This window comes from Gorilla gorilla, chromosome 9 (genome assembly GCF_029281585.2).
Source record: "Gorilla gorilla gorilla isolate KB3781 chromosome 9, NHGRI_mGorGor1-v2.1_pri, whole genome shotgun sequence".
NCBI lineage: Eukaryota > Metazoa > Chordata > Mammalia > Primates > Hominidae > Gorilla > Gorilla gorilla.
Window position 1 is genome coordinate 110499564 of NC_073233.2, and position 17591 is coordinate 110517154.

The following is a 17591-nucleotide window of genomic DNA, read 5'->3' on the forward strand; positions in this document are numbered from 1 at the left end:
TTTTTTTGAGATGGAGTTTTGCTCTTGTCGCCCAGGCTGGAGTGCAATGGCATGATCTCTGCTCACTGCAACCACTGCCTCCCAGGTTCAATTGATTCTCCTGCCTCAGCCTCCTGAGTAGCTGGGATTATAGGCGCCCGCCACCACGCCGGGCTAATTTTTATATTTTTGGTGGAGACGGGGTTTCACCATGTTGGCCAGGCTGGTCTTGAACTGCTGACCTCAGGTGATCCGCCCTCCTCAGCCTCCCAAAGTGCTCGGATTACAGGCGTGAGCCACTGCCCCCAGCCCAAAATAATACGTTCTTAAAGAGGAAGGGCTAGCTTTAAAAACGGAGGCTCACTGGAACTGAAAAAAGGGTGAGCCTTTCAGCAATTACTGGTGTGACAATGACACCTGAAGGCAGAAAAATGTAGTGCTTTTTGGACTGTGGGTGGAGTCAGAGTTGGTGATTGTTAGAACTTTCTGCTCTGAAGCCCAGGGTCTGGGGATTTCTGGCAGCACACAAATGAAAGGCAGGGAGGGCAACTTCTACCCGAGACCTTGGGCTGGGCTGGAATATGATGCAAAGTGAGAAGCTGTGTCTGTGAGAGCCAACCCCATGAGCAGGGACCGGCCCTGCTTTCTCTCTCTCTCTCTAGCTCCTAGTTTAGCGCCTTGCACATAGCAGATGCTTAGCAATTGCTTGATAAATAAATGAATGAATTAAAGAATTAAAGCTAGCTGTTTTGGGGCCCACTCAGTGGCTCTCGAAGTTTAGGACCTGTGATAATTACCTAGGAAGCTTGCTAAAAATACAGGTATGATCCAGAAATCTGTGTTTTGAGAGGTATCTTAGGTTATTATAATGCAGATGGTACAATTTCAATGAGAAACCAACAGCAGTAATCCTAGGGTCCCAAATGAAAGGACTGTGCCCACCGAAAGGATAGCAAATAGCTCAATTCAGGACTTGAGAGGGAAGGAACAAGGAGCTCTTTAACCCCAGGTTTGGGGCCAAAAGAAGAGAGCAATAGAATTGGAGGGGGGAAACCAGACAGATCCTTAAAGGGACTATTTAATGCTTTCAAAATATGCCAAGCCCACTGCATAATATGAGTCTGCAATTTATCACAACTAGGTGGACTTAGTACTTTGACATGCCCTCGCATTTTTGATAAGTCAGCCATATCTTTGAGCTGACTTTGTGTGTTGGCCTGGAGAAGACAAGGAAGGAGAGAGGGATAGCACCAGAGAAGAAGAGAATATGGAAAAAGGGATCCCCGAATCAGGGTCTGGAGCTTGATAAAGCAATAGTAATACTAGCCAATATTCTTTGAAGTCATACTATGTGCTGTTGCTATATGCACTTTTTAATGTGGCATTTATCTAATCCTCACTTCGACCCCTAAGAGGAAGATCATCATCATCATCTACATGTTATGATTAGTCAGGTTTGAGCCCAGTTCTGTCTGACTCCGAAGCTTATGCATATAAGCACTATGCTGTATTTTTTTTCCTTTTGTAATCCTCTGGGTTATGTTGTAAGAAGTTATTCTGAAAGTCAGTAGCTACACAGGCAGAGTACTGTGATAGCCTCTAGTGTCCTTTTTCATGGGGAGGGGATGGTAGAGTTGTTGGGGAGCAAGAGTGGATAGGCAATGTGTGTGTTGAGGGGGTTTTAAGACTGCCCAGCTTATCACAAGAATATTATACTTCCCTAAGCATGACATTATCTTGACCCATGCTTCTCGTCTTTGTTGTACATAGTCATGGACTAAAATTCCAGAACACAGTTTACTTTAAGAAAACTATGAAAAGACTCTGTCGATGCGTACACATTTTTCTTGTCTTATTTTTACTATTTCAGAATCACTTTTGTGTTCAACTCCTATGAGGTTTTTCTCCCCCAATTGCTTTGATTTTTTTGTTCAGCCTGCCACCTTATGGATTTATTGGCTGATAGCAGGTAACAAGTGGCCTAGGGGATTCATGACTGTTCCCTGGATTCTGGCCCCTCCTTTGATCAAATGGACTCACTGGTGTGCTGGAACAGGTTAACAAGTGGCTCTACAAGGAGAAAAAAAAAACCCACTTGATTTGTATGACTTGCTGATTTCTGTGTTGTAAGTATTCTCACTATGGCTAATTCAAGCTACCAATTTACCATCACTGAATGCCAGGTTGTGAAGAGATGAGCATGAATGAACCACCCAGATTATACAGATGTACATAGCCTCATGAACAGAGAAAATAATAAAATGTAGTGAAATAGGAGGCAATATGTTTTTATTACCTTTATTTTTAATATAATTTATTTAATATAATTTATTATATTAATGTAATTATTTAATATAATGTATTTAATATAATGTATTAAATAATTATACATATTAAATAATATAACATATAATAATAAATAATGTATTTTATTTATTATTATAAAATAATATGTTTTAATAATATATTATTAATAAATAGTATTTTATTTATTACTACAAAAATATATTTTAATAATAAATATAAATATGAAATAATATACTTATTTAATATAATTTATTTAATATAATATAATTTAATTTATTTAATGTAATTTAATATGATTTATTTAATTGTAAATTTACATAATTTAACAATGGCTGTCTTAGCAACCAGCTCACAAAATTCTTGGGAGCTTAACAAGTGGCTGCAAAATTCCTGACATTTTAAGGATTGGCTTCTGTGAGCTATTAGGAGGCAGCTCTACCATACCACTGCTTAGACTATTGCACGAGTCCAGCCTTTCCCCATCTCCAGTTATCATCTAGATGTGCTCATCCTAAAAGCGAAATCTGATCCTGGTCCTGGCCTGGCTCTCCACTGCCCTGGGGATAAAGTCCAAACTCCTTGACATCACGCTCTAGTTGCCCTTCAGGCTGCCCCTCCAGCTCATTTCCTGCCATTGCCCTTCCTGCACCCTCTGCTGCAGCCGCATGCACTAGGCACTTGTGGTGGGAATGCTGCCCATCAACATGCCAGTCTGTCCACTCTCTGCTGCTATATGCTTGGTCTGGTTTTCTTCTTAGAAAACTCCTTACATGTGCAAGGCCTGGGGCAGGACCACAAAGAGTGGAGGCCACTCTTCTTTTCTGACCTGCACCCATCTGTCATGCATGAGGCCCACGCAGGCAGGCACCATCCACTCCTACCTCAGGCTGAGGGGCAGGTACCATACATAGTTTGCCCTTGGTTGGACCAACCTGGGGAGGAAGTCTGCGCTGGCTCCCAGAATCAGGTCTGGCTCTGGGAGAGGGAATTCCAGACTCCGTACCCTGAGCACAGCAGGGAGGGACAGAGGTTCTAGTTGGGTGTGTCCCTTTGGTTTATAAGGGATGAAGCCAGAGGATTAGGGGAGGGAAGAAAGAGGGCAGGGAGGGAGTGAGAGGAGCCTGGGGCTAAGAGTGGAACTGCTTCTGCTTGGCCTTCGAATCAGGCTCAGATGTTACTGCTGGTCCCTGGGCCACTTGATAGCTCTGTCCATGTGAACTGTGGTCCCACAGTTCACTGCTTAGAGCTATGCTTTTGCACTTTTCACACAGAGCTACAGCTGTCTGTTTGCATGTCTGTCTCTCCTTAAAGGACTGTGAGTTCCCTAAGGTCAAGAAAGTTGACCTGTTCACCTTTATAACCCTCAAATGGAATGCATTTCTTGAATCATCAATAAAAGATTTTTGGAATCAATGAAATAAATTATTAGTAGGTTATTTTTTTCTTTCTCATTAAGCAGGTTGTTTTAAGAAAACTGGTTTGTACTGCCAGGTCATTAATCCTAGACTAGATTAAAGATAATTGTGTTGTTTCTCGCTGGTAAAATTGTTTGGAATGCCTAAAATAGCCAGTCATTATGATAATCCTAAGACCATATCTTCTGGTGAATTGCCCATTGTCATTGCCTGACGGATGGACCTAAAAAGTTCTTATTCTTATGCTTGTGAGGTGTCAGGATTTTTATACGGATGAGAAGGAAAATATTTTTTCAAGAAAAGGGAAAAAGAGAGAGGGGGTGTTTTTCTCTGAATTTGGAAAGACTTGATCTCATTACCTGTATGTCAAAGTATTTTTTTTCCATTTGGGTTCACCAGGGAAGAGGCGATAATTGGCCACATCAGGAACTCCACAGCGAGGCTTCTTGATCACGTTCATTGTGGTCTGGTCTAACTTCCCGGTGACTTGGAGGCCAAAGAACGCTTGTAGCTCCTTAATCTTCCTTATCATGGAATTGCTTCCTCTTGCAACCATCTCACCAATCTGGTGTCCTTCTTTATTTGTGTAATATTTGTCAAGATACGCCTGAAATGGAGAGGCAGGCTGACGCGTCTACAGCGTAGTCTGGGAAATACTCATGCTCAGGTAAGGCAGGGGACAGCATTCCTGATGTATTAAAAGCAGTGTGTAGAGTATTTTCCCATTTATGAAAAAAGTAGACATATTTGTTTACATAAAGCTTAGCTATACTCCAAATTATTAACGATGATTGGTTTTGGGTAGTGGGGATTATAGATTATTTAATTATTTCCTTTTGTCCACCTGCATTTTATAGTTTTTCTACAATGCAATGAATATAACAAATACGCCTTTTTGCTTCTAATTTTTTTAAAAGAAAAAAATTCAGGGAAGGAAGCTGATGTGAACATTATTTCCATGGATCACTTATTTGTCACTGAAGTTCTTTACCCAATTTGCAAAACAAAGGCTATCTGATTTCTTTGGTAAACAGTTATTGGTATCATCTTTCCACTGTACATAATGCAAGATCAGTATGCTTTTAACTCTTAAAGGCATTGTATTGCAGCCTCTCATACTTTACAAAGGCAGAGGGTCCACCTTTTCTTCAGCTGAGGATTTTAATGAGTTCAGATGTGTTTAGTATGTGGGCTGGATTTTGTTTCCATGAGACAACTTTCCTAGGCAAGGCTCTTTGTCTCTTGAAGCAAATAAAATAAGCCATAAATTACAAGGCTTTCATTTGCACAAAAAGACATAAAGCCCCTCAGTATATATTGTTCAAAACACTTTTCTATGACTCAGGGCTGGGATTAGGGTAAAATGAGTGATGCAGGGGCATGCAAATACAGGGTTGAGGCCTGCCTTTGGCTCAGGAATTTCACCTACTCAGCTGATTTTAGGAAAATAACCAAAGAGCAGCTAAGGGTTCAGTCCTCCTTTCATGTCCATGGGGGAATTGGTCCCAGGACCTCTCTCAGATACCTAAATCCACAGATGCTCAAGTCTCTGATATAAAATGGCATAATATTTGCATACAACTTAAGTACAGCCTCCTGTATGCTTTAAATCATCTCTAAATTACTTATAATACATACTATAATATAAATGCTATGTGAATAGTTGTTATACTGTATTGTTTAGGGAAAAGCTACAAAAAAAATCTCTGTTTTGAACATGTCTTCCCTGAAACAGATGCAACCGTCAATTTTTTCCTGAATATTTTCAATCCACAATTGTTTGATTCCATGTGTATAGATCCCATGGATACAGAGCACTGATTGTATTTAATTATATACAATTTTATATTTATATAGTATAGACATGTTTATTTATTAGATATAAATTACATATTATTAGCCTATATATTAACCATATATTACCACATATAAACTATGCAAATTGTTTACTTACATATTATACACACACATTTTTAACATATATATAAAGATAATAAGTAATTGGAAGTAACCTTAATGTCTGATGTCAGGGGATTTATTATATATATTATCCTATATTTATATGAGACAGTACTAGGCCTCTACTAAGATCAGTTTTGAAAAATAAATATTTAATGGTATGAAAGAATGCTCTTTATGTAATGGCAATATACTGAGAAAAGAAGAGGAGAAATCTTTATAAGGTTATAATAATAATTTTCTGAATAAATCATACATATACACACATATACACACACGCACACACATACAATAATAAAAGGAAGTCTGCCTGAATATTAATGTTGATTATGTCTGGGTAATGAAATTATGGATGACTTAATTTATTCTTTATTCCTTCCTATATTCCACAATTTTTTACAATGAGCATGAACCATTACTGCTGGGGAAAAAATAAAAAGGAGTAAGTATCACTCATATGTTTGGAGAGGGTATGCTATTTTTTCACTGCAGGATCAGCTGATCCTTTACTCCCTGCCCTTCTTGTGAGAGAAGATCACTTTCCCCATTGTTGTCCCTTGTAAAAACCTTAGGTGAGATGAGAAGCCAAGAAGAGGAAAAGGGAGAGGGAACATGGGGTGCCCAGGCTCTGAAACCTAGCCCAGGTGTTCTGAAACAAAGCTGCGACTATTTGGTTCCATTCCGTCTCTAGTTAGACCACCTTAAGTATTGATGTTTCTCATCTTTTTTTTTTGCAAATGAGGTTGACAGGATGAATTGTTCCTGTCTGTGCAAGTTGATGCAGTGATAATGCAATGCTTGTGGTAATGTCTAAATTATACTCCTCAGGGTTAAGCTCCATGTATAAGACCAGGTCCTCTGTGTCTCTGAGATCATTGATTTCAAATATTTTGTTCTCCTGTTAGGTTATGTATTACACTCTACATTCTAGTTTTTGTTTCACAAATTAGGTTATATAAGGGAAGATGTTCATGATAAATTAAGTGGAAAACATGTTTGCCGTGGTTACCACTGCTATTACAACATGAGCCGTGTTTATAAACATAAGTGGTATCTAGTCATACCATCCCAGTCATATCACCAGGGCTGAGATGAGGCCAGTGGTGGGTTACCAAAAACTCTGTAATCAAGATAAATCATGATTTAATGCAGAATTAAAAAAAACAAAATAAATGCCAAAAAATCCATGATAAACAAAATTTCAAAATTTTAAATACAGGATGCATTCCTGCTTCGGTTGTCTCACACTAATCCTGGCCCTGAATCATAGAAAAGTATTATGAAAGATATAGTCTAAGGGACTAACAGTGGTTAAACCTTAATAATGGATTTAAGATGATATATTTTTAAAGATAGGGTTTTTACTTTTTGTTTTTTGACTATGAACCTGCATAATTTTTATAACCAGCTGTTTGTTTCTTTAAAATATGCACAAGATATTAGTCTTAGAGCACAAAAGGTTTCTGGCTGGTCATATACGCAGGATTGAAATAGTACCTTTTAATGAAGTAAAAATAAAATTAGAAACTATTCCTTCTTAAAAACAAAAATTCATCACTGCAGTGATATAAACAAAATCTCTCCCTAGTTGGTGCTTCCATAAGATGTGATTCTTGTACTAGTAAAACACTTGTCTCATTGCACCATAAACCATCACTTCCTACCAATTTCTTATCACTCTCACTGCTTGTTTGCAACCTCCTTCCAGTCAGGCACCGTTTTGCCTTCACAGATACAAACCCTGTGTTTGACTCAGTTCTAGGCTCAGAGTAGATGCTCAGTTAATGTTTGAGCTCTTTTTCTTTAGGCAAAATATGAAAGTATGTTTCCTTGAAGAATTATCAGATATCCTGAAGTACTGAGAGCTCAGAACTCTGGGCACTTTCTTGCTAAAGTTACTGACAAGGTTTTGGCATACTTTTCACAGTCACAATATTCTATCAGGCACTTAGGTGTGTACTCAGAATTGCTTTCATGTGATGCTCTAACACTTGCATATGTTGGCTCAGCACTTAATGTTGGCACTGGGACAAAGAATTCAGAATTCACCAGAGTTGTCCCATTTCCCTCCAATCTTCCCCACTTCCTCATTGTTAAAATTGTAGAATTTTTGGGTCAATTATCAGGTGGTCTTCTCTCCACTTCTCTTCCGGTGTCTGACAGATAAAAGTACGGGAGGCCAGGGGTTCCATTCCTGCAGGCTAGCAGCTTAGGTCTCCCTCCCAAGCCCTCATTCAGTGCATTTTCCTAGTGTCCTTCCTGAGACTTAAGAGTTTAAAACTCAGTTTAAGTACGCTCCAGGACAGGGTGAAACTTAAGGTACATTTCCTCAACATTTTTCTTTTTTGGCAAAGTCACTGTCAGGTTCCAGGGTCAGGTTTGGGGCCACGACTATGATAAATGTCATGCTCAGTGTCAGGTTCCAGCCCATGCTGAGGTCCGAGGGGAATGGGTGGGTGGCAGATAGCTGAAAGAATCCTCAGGGAGGGGGTGAGGGCGTAGGCAGATGAATATGGTTTTATTCAGCAGCTCTCTCATCAGCAGCTTTCTCACACTGTCTGCCCTGTTTTGGCTGCTTGAGCCGGCTGCTCCCACACACATCTGCATGGCTGGCCCACCCTTCAGGGTCAGCAGCTTAACTCTTTCTCTGGGCACAAGCCGGTTCCTGGCTCCCTCCTACCCGCCTGCAAGATGGATACCTTTGGCTCTCTCTCTATTTCTCTGGGTGAGAGGACTCCTGTACAATGTCAGCAGGGCAATTATACCTTTTACAGACAATAGTGGCTTAGAGCTAAGTGATGGCCTTCCCATGTTATGGCTACATGGCTGTGATAACAAGCGGAGATGTACGCCTGCACCCGAAACTGGCTGAGTCACGCAGGATGTTTACCTTGGCCTATGCCCGCTTGGCTGCAGCACAGCCATGTTCCTTACAGTCACACAAATAGATTTGTGAGAACTTTTAAAGCGGTCTAAAAAATCCTAGGTTCTAGTCCAGGCTGTGTCACTAACACGCTTGGGCAATTCTTTTAATTTCTTGTGGTTTCAGTTTTCTCATCTATAGAGTGGTTTCTGCCCTACTGGCTACGTGAGTGTGAGGATCCAATGAGGTCCTCAATATGAATGCTTTTAAATGTGACAAAATACTTTCAAATGCCCTTTTACTCATTAAGTCCATGTCTGGAAACCTATCCTGAAAAAATAATTGTTTAAGTTAGCTTGATGTACAAAGATGCTTACAGAAGCCTTATTCATATGGAAGTAATCTGTTTGTTAAATAAAGGAAATGGTCAAATAAATTATAACTCATATTCTGGAATATTTCTGACTGTTTAAAGTGATGTTATGAAAATAGTATAAAATCAAAATTTTCTTATGACATAATAGTTAGAAAAGTAAAAACCACATTTTGAAGACAATAACAATTTTAGAAAGTCTTTATCATAGAAAATAAAATGGTAGTAAAAACACCTGAATTAACAGTGTGTATTTTCATTTTCTTTAGTTATGAGTTCATAATAACATGGTAGTTAAAATTTTTATTTTTAAACATAATTTAAAAAGTATGTTTTAAATGTCATATTGATACTAATTTTGTTTAACAAACAAACAAACCCAGAATAAAATGCTGGATTATGAGAATAGGTAAGCATTTTGTCATCTTACCATTTTCAAAGCACTTAGGCAAATTAGCAAATCAGAATTTAAAGGACACAAGTGGACATTAAATAAATCAAGAAGCTGTTTATCTTTTCAAGTGTAGATTTTTTAGGGGAGGGAGAGGTGTATGGTGTTTGGAAACATGGCTTCTCTGGTGTTTCCAGGAGCCATTTGTTCTTTCTTAGCGAGTGACCTAACAGATCACTTAGCAAGAAGAGAGCATCCCTAAGCACGCTCTCTACTTAGCATGACCCAGGCCACCAGGCACCAGAGGACCTGCTGGCCTCACCTGTCGTTGGGACTCCTCTGGGACCCTCTTCCCTGACCTCTGAGCTCTAGTCACATGGGCCTGATGATTGCATTCCAAGCAGCTGCTGTTTCCTCCGCCTGGACTGCCCCATCTCCAGGTCTTCACGTGACTGGCTCTTTCATGCAGCTCAGGTTCATCTCAAAGTTCACTTCCTCTGAGAGGCCTTCCTGGACTACTCCATTAAAAATACTCCCTCACCAGACCACTGTCCCAGTCAGCAACTCTCTGTCATCCTGATTAACTTCTTTACAGTCTCACTGATCACTTTCTGAAACAATCTTGTGCACTCATTGGTTGACTTGTTTATCTTCTCCCAGCACCTTCCCACCAGCTCCCTCATCCTCATGGAAGGAGCATAAGAACAGGGGCTTGATTTGTTTGATTCCCTCATATTTCTCCAGCATATGCCATGCTGTAAGCATTCAATACATGAACTTATGCTGCCTATTTTACTGCTTTTGTTTGTGATTTTATGAGGCTGATGAGGTTGTTATATAATGTTTCTATAAATTGTAAGGTGGGATGTTATTAAATAATTCTTTCTTGTCATTGTGATCCTCATTAGAGGTTCGGCCAGATCATTCCAGACTCCTAAAGAGTGACGAGTGTCCCTGCCCGGAGCTGAGGACCAGGGCCATTGCAGGCAAAGGTGCTGTGTGTCAGGTGAGGAGATGTGGACAAGTTTCCCTGCTCCTTGGTCTAAGGTCTTTCTGAGAGTATGTCATAAGGAAGACAGAGAAGGGTTGATTTATTTTGGAGAGGAAGAAGTAAGGAATCACTAAAGGTCCCCAATATTCCCAGGCCATGCTACTGTTTCTAAACGTGCCTAGCTGACTCCTGACCAGCTAGAATAGCAAGAATGGCTCCACCCAAGAGTGTCTAGCCCAGGGGTCCCCTGCTCCTGGGCTGCACCCGGAAACCAGTCTGTGGCCTGTTAGGAACCTGGCCCCACAGCAGGAGGTGAGTGGCGGGCCAGCATTACTTCCTGAGCTCTGCCTCCTGTCAGATCAGCAGAGTCATTAGATTCGCATAGGAGCAGAACCCTATTGTGAACTGCACATGTGAGGGACCTAGGTTGCATGCTCCTTTTGAGAATCTTATGCCTGATGATCTGAGGTGGAACAGTTTCATCCCAAAACCATCACCCCTCCAGCCCCCTACTTCCCACGTCCATGAAAAACTGTCTTCCATGAAACTGGTGCTTGGCTGGTCTAGCCTTATTCCTTAATAGACTGGTCAGGGGTGACTAATTTTTTCTGCAAAGGACCAATAATTAATATTCTTTGCTTCTAGGCTAACCTCTGCCATTGTGGCACAAAAGCAATCATAGACAATCTGTAAACTAAGGGGCAGGGCCAACTGTAGTTTCCCTGAACTGTGGATTAGAAGGGAGGTCTCCCAACACCTCAGATCCATTCTGGCCTCAGCATGGCTCTCCTTCTGGAGGTCACAAAACCTCTTTAGTTTCAAAATCACAGTGGCATGAGGCAGGGTAGGGAAAATTACATTTGGGAAGAAGGCACCTAAAGCTAGGTGGCATGGACAAAATACAATTGAATAAGGATCCCAGTATCCTGAGTTATTTTGAATTTAGTTCATCTAAAAGTGGGCTAAAGTGAAAAGAAGTTCAGTTCAACATGGTTGTGCTGGGCATCAGCTGTGCTGTTCATCTGCGGGGCTGATATTTAAGTGTTTAATGACTGGTATGGCCGGGGAACTGACCAGTTAATAAGGATGAGTGGCAGAAACAATCGGTAGGGACATGCCATTGCACATGGGTGCAAATCAGCTCTACGATGCAGACAGCCAAGCGGTACACAGGTGCAGCCTGGCAGTCAGGAAAGCAGCCCTGAGGCGGAGCTGGTGATCACAGATGTGCTGTAATGCTGGCAGACTCTTGAAAGAGAGGCCTGTGTGCAAAAGCATTTCCTCTACATATCTTTCACTAATGTTGGAAATTCCATCCGTAGACATCCATTTCTTTAGGTTAAGGATGCCACCCTTCTTTTAAAAACAAAACACGCTTGGAAGCATATATATATATATATATATATATATATATATATATATATAGCATATATATATATGTGGAAATCATTTTGAGTCAAGTAGTCTTTGCGAAATATTTGAATATGGATCATTTCTATCAGACCCTTTCCAGCAGTCATAGAGGAGAGATCTCAAAAGAGGAAAATACACAAAGTTTAAGTACATAAACGTTGTACTTTGTACTTACTAAATAAACTTTGTTATGTACTTTGTACATAAACTTTTACTTCATTGGGGAATATTCTTTAGGGAGAAAAGGCCCTCAAATGAGAAGTGGGTTGGCACCCAGGAAGAACTTAGTCCACTTTAAATTTTGATCAGGGTTACCTTGAATATAAGAGCCATTTAAAAAGTGGAAACACAGGAAATCTCCTTGTTGTGACTGCTAAAGCTTAGCACTAAATTCACAACCTGCCTCCAGCGTGCGGATTATGCCTCGGTTTTTATTTTTCTGCTTCTATTTTTCCTCCTACATCATTCCCGGGAAGTACTTGTTTGCTCCTTTTATATTGCATGGTTTTCACAAGCCACCTGGAATTCTTTATGAAGCAAGATAGCTAGGTAGATATATACTCATGTATTTATTCAGTCATGTAACATGGTACACCTAATATGCACCAGACACCAATCTAGATGGACAGAAGATAGCATCAGTTAGACTTCAATGGACTTATATAAAATGATTTTAAAAGAACAATATAATTTTTTTCTTATTTTCTCACTATGCCCTTTTAGGTTTTCTAGGGCAGAGGAGCAAGAAGGAATTGGGCAAAAATTCACAAACCTGTGCGAGGCGGTAGTTGTTCCTCCAGGTCCTGGGGGAGGCTGCAACTAGGGAGGGGGCTGCAGTGGAAAACTTCAAAGCCATGATGAGGAAGACAGCAAGGCCAGATGCAGGGAGCACCTTCATCCCCTCACAGTAGCTTGGTAATTATATCAGCCTGGGGGATGGCAGACAGTGCACGTTTGCACTTCGACCTTGAGCTCCTTTTATAGAGTCAAACAGGTCTGGACCCTCCGAGCAAGGATGATTCATGTCTCAAACAGTAATTATACAGCTCATTTCTCTCCCTGATGATGGGGTAACACAACTGTACACAGGAATCAGGGAAAGCTTCATATTTTTTTTTGTTATTTACCAAGTGGCAAAAGGAGAAAAACAGTCACTTTTAATGAAGTTGGTCAGCTAGTTACAAAAATTGAAGTAAACTTGATTGATTAGAACCCAACTCAACTGAAACATTTGATTAGTCTTCATTTGGGGGCCTTTTTCCATTCTGATTACAGAAAAGTTAGATGATTACAGTATAATTGAATTTGTCCTCCAAGTAATCCCAAACTCCCCATGCATTCAACCCAATCGCCTGTATCTCCTGCATTCACTTCAGAATTTCTCAGTAGCAACTGCTGTTCATAATGACGGCTCTGAGACACATAAGATCCTGAATCATCAAGGCAAGATTACATTATACTGTGCTGACTTAGGGTGGAAAGTGAACTGGTAACTGTTAGAAAGCTTTTGGATGAATTAAGGCAAGAGTTACATCTTCGTTAACCAAAACATTAGCCGGAACTCCCCAATCTCTGTGCACTCTGGTTAATTGGAGTCATATTGTTTTTCCTGGGTCTGATTAAGATGGATTTGGATCCAGAGATGATATGGTGAAATGGTGTCATATGGTGGGAAAAGCACTTAGAGTCAGACAAAGCAAGACTAAATATTTAAAAAGATATTTCCTAGCTGTGTGATGTTGGGTATGTCATTTAATCTCTGAATATCAAGTTTTTTTTTAATCTACAAAAGACTGACAATACTACTACTATGTATAAACTTTTCAGTGTTATGGAGTCACACATATAGCATGACATCTGCAAGCACCACTTGGCATCCATTAGATGTGGATTCAAATCCTAATTTTGATTTTAGACTAGATTCAAGGTTATTCCTATAGTGAATACAGTGAATTCCTATAGTCTTTCTCACTCTGTTGCATTTTGATATGCTTTCTTTGCATGGAAGAGAAGGTGGTGGAGTTACAGCCAATGTGTGGTATCTAGTGTAGAACCCCAGGCACTGAACAAGAGTTTGTCACACATTGATATGGTTTGGCTCTGTGTCCCTAACCAAATCTCTTCTCGAATTGTAATCCCCATGTGTCGAGGGAGGGAGGTGATTAGATCATGGGGGTGGTTCCGTCATGCTGTTCTCATGACAGTGAGTGAGTTCTCACAAGATATGATGGTTTTATAGGTGTTTGAAAGTTCCTCAATTGATCTTCTCTCTCCTGCTGCCTTGTCAAGAAGGTGCCTGCTTCCCCTTTGCCTTCCACCATGATTCTAAGTTTCCTGAGGCCTCCCCAGCCATGTAAAACTGTGAGTCAACTAAGCCTCTTTCCTTTATAAATTACCCAGTCTTGGGTATTCCTTTATAGCAGTGTGAGAATGGACTAATACACACATGCAAACAGAATTTCTGGCATGTACTGTGAGATACACGAAACATGTGTCTCAGAAGAAGAAAAAAGAAAACCACAGATTAGATTCATTCAACTAAATTGTAAGCTCTTTGAAGACTGTATTCTAAAAAATGTTACTTAATCAAGTTTGTTTAAAAAAAGAATGAATGAATGTACAAACATATACTAATCATCGCTTTTTGGTTTCACGAAAGGAATAGGATATTGCAATAATTTTTCAAAATTTGCATTTATATGGTCTCCTGTCTTCTAGAGCCCTATCTTCAACAGCTGCCAAAATTGAAGAACAAACAGAATCTTTGAAACTTCCCTTCAACTGGTCATCCTCTTCCCTTTTTTCTCCTTTAAACACTGTTCCAATTCATTATGATGGCCCCAAAGCAAAGACAGACATGGAAGTGAACATTGGAGTGGAAGGAATGACAGTAAGAAATTCTGGGACCAATAGAGAGAAAATATTCTCACCTCTAGGACTCTAAAGAGTATTCTAAGTTCCGTTTTTGGAAGCACATGGAAGTTAATAATTGCCTATAGGGTGTGATCCAGGTACTTCTAGAAGGTTCCAGTATCCACTTTTCTAACACATAAATGCAATCAATCCCAATGTTCCTAAGTGCAACATTTTAATTATCAAGTGCAAAAATTTTGAAGAGGAATAGCAATTTATGTTCTTATAAGTCATTTATATATTAGTGTGACTAAATTTCACCTCAGAGTCAGCACTAGGCAACATCTTTGACCTTTCTAGAGAGAGAATAATAGAGTAAATGCCTGGTAATTCCTCACTATGATTTCCTTTTCCTGATTTTTCTTTCTTCACAGGGGAGCAAAGGTCTGCTTTCTTTCTATCATTCTTGTATCAACTCTAAATTGAAACCCAAATCACTGAAATCTAAAAAATCACATGAAAGCAAGTCAATGACTAAAAGAAAATGAAATGAGAGATCCTATCAGAGAAATATGAAAGGGAAAATACCACTGATTAAATAAGTTATGGGAAAAATAAATCATTACACCATTAAATGTATACGTTGACATACTGTATGTTGTTATGTGCTTATTGTCTTTCACCAGTAGAATGTAAGTACCATAAGGGTAAGGACTCTATATATTCTTTTCACAGCAGCATCTCAAGTGCATGGAACAGTCCCTAGCACAAAATAAACAGTTGTTGAATAAGTGAATGTATGAATGAGTGATTAGTTAATGATTAAAGACAGAAAGAAGAAAAACAAGATTGTCCTTAGAGGGATAAATTTTAAGTCAACCCATATAATGGATCAAATGAAGGTGTGTAGCATCACCCTAAGAAACCAGAACCTTTATTAAACCCACATTATATGCCAGACATGTAGCCAAGTACCTTATGTGCATTTTTCACACAACTTTATGACACGCTGTTTTTCAAGTGAAGAAATGGGCTCATGGAGGATAAATGATTTGTTAATTTTATATAGATATTAAGGCGATGGCTCCAGGATTTTCACACAGCTCTGTTAGACATTGAAGCCTGTGTTCTTAACAGTTACAGGAAGCATACGTTGGTGCCTTCGTGGAGCAGTGACTTGGGAACATGGTATTTCAAGGTGGCTGGCAGGGAGATCCCTAGGCTTATTCCAGCTGCCCTGTAGCTCCCTGGCACTCCCGTGTGTCTGGCCTGAGCAGAAGTTGGGCCGACCAGACTGCGCAAGCTCCCTGGCTGGTGACGATGTTTCTTATTGCAAATGACTCCTTTGTTACTCTGGTTTCTGTTTTTCAATCTTCAGTGAATTTAACTTTCATAAATGATTAAATTTCTAGATTTCCAAAGAGTTCAGTTACAACCTGGTAAATTTTTCAGAGTAAGGGATGCTTCCCATTGAGGCAGGATTCTGAGTGATCAGTCACCAGCTACGTTTTATTCTATACCCAGACTTACCATGGCCATTCTTTCAAATGACTCCAGTAAATATATACCACTTTGAATGGCCGACTCTAAAAAAAGTTTATTTATATAACTTGTAAATCATATCGTATTCTATTTTGTAATGGTTTTTTTAAGTTTAGAAATTTATGATTAGAATACAGAATAACATGAAGCATATTCTGAATTTCTAGAGCACACATATTCTAGAATCAGATGGAATAAAAATAGAGGAAAGAAAAAAGTGTATTTAAAACCAAAGACTACCCCCAGAATCTCATATAGAAAATGAGTGAATGATCTTACCGCATTTGTGAGAATGAGAAGCTCAGAGGGGACCTGGCAAGCTTATATCCAGAAGCCAGCTGGTTTGTTTTCACCAAGAACAGAAAAAGAAAGAGAAAAGGGAAGGGAAGGGAAGAAAAAAAAATACACTTACTTTGTACTGTAGGTAACTTTGGTTAGAGAGGAAGAAGCAAACAGCCTTCTGATTTGGCAATTATTCGCATTAAAATGAGCTATTAAAGAAGGTTGTGAGGTTGCCTTCAGCAGTCTTTGAGTATAGTATAGAACATCATGCTTTTAGAAAAGATTTGGTTCAGTGGGGTTTTGCCTATCTGCTCAGGCTTGGGGTATGTGAAAAGAACTTAGATTAGATTGCTCCGCCAAATTTTATTCATATATATATATATATATACACACACACAAATATATATAATTTATAAATACTTATTGATATAATTTTTACATATACGATAAGTAAAATACCTTCATATTTTCAACAAATATTTATTAAGTATCAGTTGTTTGTTAGGCACCAGGAATACAGAGATAGGAGTCACTGTTTTAACACTCTAGGAGCTCAAAATTTACTGCTGCAATAAAATTGAACTTAGAGTAAAATCAGATAAAGATCGACTTAATCTTAGTGATAAAAAATGTGTCTTTACATTGCAAATTGTTAGAATCCTTCTAAAAAAGTATAAATGATTTATCAATGTGTAAAATATTAAAAGGACAATTTTAACCAAAAAGGCAAATAAAAATTACACAACATTTGATTCTGTATCTGCCAAGGAGAAGTATATAGGCAAAAAAAAAAAAAAAAAAAAAAAGAAAAAAGGAAACCTGGGGTAAAGAAAACAGTAGTGTGAGCGGGTAGGGCCTTACACCTACCAATTCTTATAAAATTTCCTTTAATGCTACTATGCATTACATTTCAAAACAGTAAGTGAAAGTGTGAAAGACTATATCAACGTACCCTTTATATTTGTACTTGAGTAAACAGAAGACATACATGATGAACTCGGTGGCATATTTAACTCATTCTTTTGTTCAGCTGTGATTCTTCTTTCTATTTACTCAGTCTAGAACTCTTGTATTTATTCTACATGCTGGCACTAGACTTAGTCCTGGAGGTACAAAAGGCAAATAAAACCTGTCCTTAACCAGAGTCTTAGAATCTCCAGGGAGAGACTCAGATATACACTCAAAATACCTTACAGTGTAATTAGTAAAAAAAAAAAAAAGAA

General features: G+C 39.1%; 1 protein-coding gene across 1 annotated transcript in view; it reads right to left on the reverse strand.

The window, feature by feature from the left end:
• The window catches only part of MMP20 (matrix metallopeptidase 20), a 49819-nt gene extending 37217 nt beyond the window's left edge, over window positions 1–12602 (reverse strand). The window contains exons 1-2 of the mRNA XM_004052031.5: window positions 12464–12602; window positions 4061–4308 (exon numbers count right to left, since the gene is read on the reverse strand). Of these exons, the coding sequence (XP_004052079.1) occupies window positions 4061–4308; window positions 12464–12589 (374 nt within the window). The 5' untranslated portion in view covers window positions 12590–12602. The remainder of the gene's footprint in view (window positions 1–4060; window positions 4309–12463) is intronic.
• Between the last annotated feature and the right edge of the window lie 4989 nt (window positions 12603–17591).